The sequence below is a fragment of the Anolis carolinensis genome, unplaced genomic scaffold, assembly GCF_035594765.1.
Source record: "Anolis carolinensis isolate JA03-04 unplaced genomic scaffold, rAnoCar3.1.pri scaffold_7, whole genome shotgun sequence".
Taxonomy (NCBI): domain Eukaryota; kingdom Metazoa; phylum Chordata; class Lepidosauria; order Squamata; family Dactyloidae; genus Anolis; species Anolis carolinensis.
In genome coordinates this window covers 38,059,163-38,066,698 of record NW_026943818.1, presented here as the reverse complement: position 1 = coordinate 38,066,698, position 7,536 = coordinate 38,059,163, and the positions used below count along the sequence as shown (strand labels likewise).

General features: G+C 35.4%; 1 protein-coding gene across 1 annotated transcript in view; it reads left to right on the top strand.

The window, feature by feature from the left end:
• The window catches only part of borcs8 (BLOC-1 related complex subunit 8), an 11,445-nt gene extending 4,747 nt beyond the window's left edge, over window positions 1-6,698 (top strand). The window contains exons 2-4 of the mRNA XM_062959298.1: window positions 1,070-1,182; window positions 2,969-3,033; window positions 5,555-6,698. Coding sequence (XP_062815368.1) covers window positions 1,070-1,182; window positions 2,969-3,033; window positions 5,555-5,660 — 284 coding nt within the window. The 3' untranslated portion in view covers window positions 5,661-6,698. The remainder of the gene's footprint in view (window positions 1-1,069; window positions 1,183-2,968; window positions 3,034-5,554) is intronic.
• The last annotated feature ends 838 nt before the right edge of the window (window positions 6,699-7,536 follow it).

Here is a 7,536-nt window from a genome sequence, read left to right as displayed (position 1 = left end):
CATGACATTACTGCGTATTGAACTACTTTTTCTGTCAATTTTGTTGTATAACATGATGTTTTGGCGCTTAATTTGTAAAATCATAACCTAATTTGATGTTTAATAGGCTTTTCTTTAATCCCTCCTTATTATCCAAGATATTTGCTTATCCAAGCTTCTGCCGGCCCGTTTAGCTTGGATAAGTGAGACTCTACTGTTTTATTATTATTATTAGACTTAGAGTTGGGAGGGACCTCTAAAGGCCATCGAGTCCAACCCTCTTCCGCCATGAGAAAAAGCACAAGCAAAGCCCTCCCGACAGATGGCCACCCAGCCTCTGTTTCAAAGCCTCCGCCAGAATGAATTTTGCTAAATTTTGGAAAGATAAAGAAATGCCGGATGTAAGATGTTGGTTAACAAAGATCTGGGAAGTAATGAATATGGATAAATTAACATATTTACTAGAAAATAATGAAGGCAGACCAAAAAAACAGACAAACTGGGAAATGATCAAAATTTATCTGAAAGATGAAGAACATAGGGTAATAATTTAAAATATATGGAAAATAAGATTCACAAAACAATCGAGAGTACAAACAAATGGAAACACACAAAATAAAGACACCGGATAGAGATGGTTGAAAAAATAAGAAAACTCTGTTAAATTATGGTGGTATAAGACACTGTGCTAAGATGGAAGTCAATTTTTAAGATTTAGTATGTTTGTTTTTTGTTGTTTTTGTTTTTATATATATATATATATATATATATATATATATATATATATATATATATTCTTTTCCTTCTTTCTTTTTTCTGGTATGTTCGTTTGCTCCACTATTACTATTCTTCCCCCCTCCCCACTCTGTTCTATACCAAATTTATTTTAATTGTATGTTGAAAGCACTAATAAAATTTATTTTAACACAAAGCCTCCACCAGACTCTTGACGCAGAGAGTTCCACTGTTGAACAGCTCTAAGAAGTTCTTCCTAATGTTCAGGCGTAATCTCCTTTCCTGTATCTCAAACGTATTATGCTGGATAGTTGTTTATTTATTGCATTGATGGATCGCGTTTTCTCTCTCTCAGTGACGGATAAATTCACCGAAAGCATGTACGTCCTGGCCAACGAACCCTCCGTCGCCTTGTATCGGCTCCAGGAACACGTCCGGCGGTCACTCCCAGAACTGGCCCAGCACAAGGTCAGATAATTATATATTTATTTATTATGATATTTATTATTTTTATAATGAATAGAAAGGGTTTTACACCGGAGCACTGTCTCATGTATCCTATGGAGTTTGGTGCAGAACAGTATTATCCAATGAATAGAAATAATAATAATATATTGATTTATTTATTATGATATTTATTATTTTTATAATGAATAGAAAGGATTTTACACCTGAGCACTGCCTCGTGTATCCTATGGAGTTTGGTGCAGAACAGTATTATCCAATGAATAGAAATAATAATAATATATTGATTGATTTATTATGATATTTATTATTTTTATAATGAATAGAAATGGTTTTACACCTGAGCACTGCCTCGCGTATCCTATGGAGTTTGGTGCAGAACAGTATTATCCAATGAATAGAAATAATAATAATATATTTATTTATTATGATATTTATTATTTTTATAATAAATATCATAAATAGCGGCTTACAAATCAAATGTATATACAATATATTATTAGCATAGCACAATATAAGCAATTAAATTACTATATTGTACTATATAATTTTATGGTAATATTATTCGTAATATTACATTTAATATATAATATATAATTAATATTATATTATATTATTAGAAATGAAATTAGAATAGAAATGGTTTTACACCTGAGCACTGCCTCGTGTATCCTATGGAGTTTGGTGCAGAACAATATTATCCAGTGAATAGAAATAATAATAATATATTTATTTATTATGATATTTATTATTTTTACAATGAATAGAAAGGGTTTTATGCCTGAGCACTGCCTCGTGTATCCTATGGAGTTTAGTGCAGAACAATATTATCCAATGAATAGAAATAATAATAATAATAATATATTTATTATGATATTTATTATTTTTATAATGAATAGAAATGGTTTTACACCTGAGCACTGCCTTGTGTATCCTATGGAGTTTGGTGCAGAACAGTATTATCCAATGAATAGAAATAATAATAATAATAATATATTTATTTATTATGATATTTATTATTTTTATAATGAATAGAAAGGATTTTATGCCTGAGCACTGCCTCGTGTATCCTATGGAGTTTGGTGCAGAACAATATTTTCCAATGAATAGAAATAATAATAATATATTTATTTATTATGATATTTATTATTTTTACAATGAATAGAAAGGATTTTATGCCTGAGCACTGCCTCGCGTATCCTATGGAGTTTAGTGCAGAACAATATTATCCAATGAATAGAAATAATAATAATAATATATTTATTATGATATTTATTATTTTTATAATGAATAGAAATGGTTTTACACCTGAGCACTGCCTCGTGTATCCTATGGAGTTTGGTGCAGAACAGTATTATCCGAATAGAAATAATAATAATATATTTATTTATTATGATATTTATTATTTTTATAATAAATAGAAAGTGTTTTACACCGGAGCACTGTCTCGTGTATCCTATGGGGTTTGGTGCAGAACAATATTATCCAATGGATAGAAATCATAATAATAATAATAATAAATTTAAATATTTAAATATATATAAATATAATATATATTTATTATTATATTTATTATTTTTTATAATGAATAGAAATGGTTTTACACTGGAACACTGTCTCGTGTATCCTATAGGCTTTGGCACATTACATACAAAGAATAGATGCTCATTAAGAAACGCATGTTCATTTTCAATGTATTTTAATATGTTTTTATTATTTGGGGAGAAATGTTTTCTTTTTCTGCCTTAAACTTGGATGAATTGTACTCTATTTTACTCTATTTCCGTAGGCCGACATGCAGAGCTGGGAGGAGCAAAGCCAAGGGGCCATTTACACTGTGGAGTATGCCTGCAGGTATTGTTATTATTATTATTATTATTGTTATTATTATTATTACTATTATTATACAAGGCCAAGCAGGCATCCAAACCTGGGTCTCAAACCATGCCACCATATTATTATTATTATTATTATTATTATTATTATTATTATTACTACTATTATTATACAAGCCCAAGCAGGCATCCAAACCTGGGTCTCGAACCATGCCACCATATTATTATTATTATTATTATTATTATTATTATTATTATTATTATTATTATTATTATACAAGCCCAAGCAGGGATCCAAACCTGGGTCTCGAACCATGCCACCATATTATTATTATTTTATTATGACACAGCTAACAAGATATATTTGCTGGATTTTGTATCATTATTATTATTATTATTACTATTATTACTATTATTATACAAGGCCAAGCAGGGATCCAAACATGGGTCTCAAACCATGCCACCATATTATTATTATTATTATTATTATTATTATTATTATTATTATTATTATTATTATTATTCAAGACCAAGCAGGGATCCAAACCTGGGCCTCGAACCATGCCACCATGTTATTATTATTATTATTATTATTATTATTATTATTATTATTATTATTATTGTTATACAAGGCCAAGCAGGCATCCAAACCTGGGTCTCAAACCATGCCACCATATTATTATTATTATTATTATTATTATTATTATTATTATTATTATTATTATTATTATTATACAAGGCCAAGCAGGCATCCAAACCTGGGTCTCGAACCATGCCACCATATTATTATTATTATTATTATTATTATTATTATTATTATTATTATTATTATTATTATACAAGGCCAAGCAGGCATCCAAACCTGGGTCTCGAACCATGCCACCATATTATTATTATTATTATTATTATTATTATTATTATTATTATTATTAATGGTGGTAATAATAGTGGTAGTATAGAGGGTGTCCTAAAAGTGTCCCTAGATAGACGCATTTTATATTAGACCAGCTGTGCCCGGCCACGCGTTGCTGTGGTGTTGTCTGGTGGTGTTGTTGAGAAATTTGAGTTAGTGGTGGTATTGAATGTCTGTTGTATGGTTGTCTTTATGTTTAGTATGTATTTGGTTGTTTGTGTAATGTGAAAGTGGTGGGAGTAGAGGGGGTCTTTGTCGCTGTGTAGTATTGTATAGTATGCATACGTTGTCCAAGTGTTGTGAATGGTTAGATTGTGTCTTGGTGCATAGTAGAAAGGGTTGGGGTGGATGGCCGTTAGGGGTGTCTCCAAATTATTGGATGGTATAGTTCTATGATGATTATTATTATTATTGTTGCTGTTATCATCATGATTATTATCTTTATTATCATCATGATTATTATATAGTGGGTGGATGGCCATCTGTCAGGAGTGTTTGGATTGTGTGGTCTTGCATGGTAGAAGGAGGTTGTACTGGATGATTCTTAGGGCTGTCTGGAAACATGATTCCATGATATTGTTATTAGTATTATTATTATCAAGAGGCTATATGACCATCTGTTGGGAATGTTTGGATTGTGTTCTCCACGGCAGGAAGGGGTTGGACTGGATGGCCTTTAGGGGTCTCTGCTATCTCTGTGACTGTAGGATTCTATTATTATTTTTATGGTGGAGATTGTGGAGATAAGCACCAAAACATCATGTTAGACAACACATTTGGTAGAAAAAGTAGTTCAATATGCAGTAATGTTATGTTGCAATTACTGTATTTACGAATTTAGCACCAAAATATCATGATATATTGAAAACATTGACTCCAAAAATGGCTTGGATAATCCTGAAACTTGGATAAGCGAGGCTTGGATAAGTGAGACTCTACTGTAAATAATTCGGATGATGGGTGGGCGCTAGGACACAGGGGACAGCTTTTCCCCATTGCCTGCCTTTCCTTTTCCGTGCCGGCCATTCTGCTTTCTCTTTCCCTCCCTGGCATGGCTCCCGATGGTTCGTTGTGGGTTCTCTCCATGTGGAGGTGCGTGACGTGATTTTGTGTTGTTTCAACCTTAAGGCGTGGATGATGGGTTGTGTTGTCAAATTTGGAGGCTGGGGGGCCTTTACTTTTGTTGTTTGCTCGGTGCCGCGATTCCATTAGCCTTTTATATATATAGATTTTAGATATTTACTATCTTGGGTACCTGGTGGTGCCTGGGTTATTTGAAAAAGTCAGTGTTTTAACAGTACAAAATGCATAAGGTTGTGGGTGAACTATAACTCCCATCATGCTAGGTGAACCCCGAGAAACTCCATCAGTACTTAAAGTTTGTTATGTTGGGCAAGTTTGCTCGGGATGCATCATGGGTGGGGTTGAGTGTGCTCTCTGGCTATAGGGTGAACTACAACTCCCACTATGGTGAGTCAGTCTCCTCAAATCCGTCCAGTAGGTTGAGTGAGTTCTGGGGCTTCTGTGTGCCAAGTTTCGTCCAGATCCATCATTATTTGGGTTCACAGTGCTCTCTGGATGTAGGTGAACTTCAACTCCCATCAATCCCTCCAAATCCCTCTTGCAGTGCCATCAAGAACATGAAGGACAGCGGCGTCTATTTCAAGAGCATCGAGGGCTTGCTCCGACACGCCTCCGCCGTCAAGGACCGCTTGAACTCGGCCCGCAGGTAAAGCGCTTCGGAACCGGGTTCGAATCCCCGCCCGGACTGCATTGCTCGCCTTCCAAGAAACGCCCGCAATCGACGTATGCAGTTCTTCACCTTGTTATATATCATAATATTAAACCTTGGAATGCATTTTCTGCAAATATGTATTATTATTATTATTGTTATTATGACACAGCAAACAAGATAGACATGCTGGATTTCGTATCACAAAATCACAAGTAGAACACTTCCCAAGTGTCTAGGACTGTGTGATGTATTTTCAGATGATGCTGCAGATCCCAGTGTTGGTCAGAGACTGGATTTCAGTTTCCGCTTTTCCATACAGCTTCAGGTCATCCATGTACATCAAATGCGAAATTTTGTGAGATTTCTTAGATGTTTGATAGCCGAGATTTGTTTTTTGTAAGATTGTTGACAGGGGGATCGTGGCAATAATGAAAAGCAGAGGGGACAACGAGTCTCCCTGGAAAATTCCTCTCCTGATGTTGACAAGTCCATAGCTTTCATTTCCAACAAACAGTTCAGTTTTCCAGTGCTCCATCATGTTTTCAATAAAGGTGCCAACGTTTTTACAAATCCCGATGGCGTCCAGGCACTTGATGATCCAGCTGTGTGGGAGTGAGTCAAAGGCCTTTTGGTAGTCAATCCACGTCATGTGAAGATTAGCTTTTATTATTATTATTATTGACACCAACATAGATGGTAAAGCTCTGGAAGATCTTGGAGTTAAAATCAAGCCCACGTCAATAAATCGCTGGAGGCAAGTTGTTTATTCCATCTTTCCACAATCCTAAAAAGACAGTTCTAAAATTTTCCCGGTCAAACGTCCTATACATATCGGCCCCAAGTTCCATCCTATTTGGTATCACTGTGACAGTCTGTTGTTGTTATTGTTGTTGTTGTTGTTGTTGTTGTTATTATTATTATTATTATTATTATTATTATTATTATTACTGTTGACACTAACATAGCTGGCAAAGTTCAGACTCTGGAAGATCTTGGAGTTAAAATCAAGCTCACGACAATAAATCGCTGGAGGCAAGTTGTTTATTCCGTCTTTCCACAGTTCTAAAAAGACAGTTCTAAAGTTTTCCCGGTCAAACCTCCTGTACATATCGGCCGCAAGTTCCATCCTATTGGGTATCACTGTGACAGTCTGTTGTTGTTGTTGTTATTATTATTATTATTACTTACAGTATTATTATTATTATTATTATTATTATTATTATTGACACCAACATAGCTGGCAAAGTTCAGAATCTGGAAGATCTTGGAGTTAAAATCAAGCTGACAACAATAAATTGCTGGAGGCAAGTTGTTTATTCCATCTTTCCACAATCCTAAAGAGACAGTTCTAAAGTTTTCCTGTTCAGACTTCCTGTATATATCGGCCCCAACTTCTATCCGACCCCTACTGAGTAATACTGTGAGAGTCTATTATTATTATTATTATTATTATTATTTACAGTATTTATATTCCGCCCTTCTTTCTCACCCCGAAGGGGACTCGGGGCGGATCACAATGCACATATACATGGCAAAAATTCAATTCCATTAGACATATGACATATATAGACAGACACAGACTAAAAGGCCTCTCAGGAGAGGTATACAGGCTCAGCCCTGTCTCAGGCTCTTGGGAAGAGGCCCCGCCCCCCACCCCTAGCCCCGCCCTTTAGCCCTAAAAGGCCTCTCAGGAGAGATATAGAGGCTCAGCCCTGTCTCAGGCTCTTGGGAAGAGGCCCCGCCCCCAGCCCTAGCCCCGCCCCTTAGCCCTAAAAGGCCTCTCAGGAGAGGTATAGAGGCTCAGCCCTGTCTCGGGCTCTTGGGAAGAGGCCCCGCCCCCACCCCTAGCCCCGCCCCTTAGTCCTAAAAGGCCT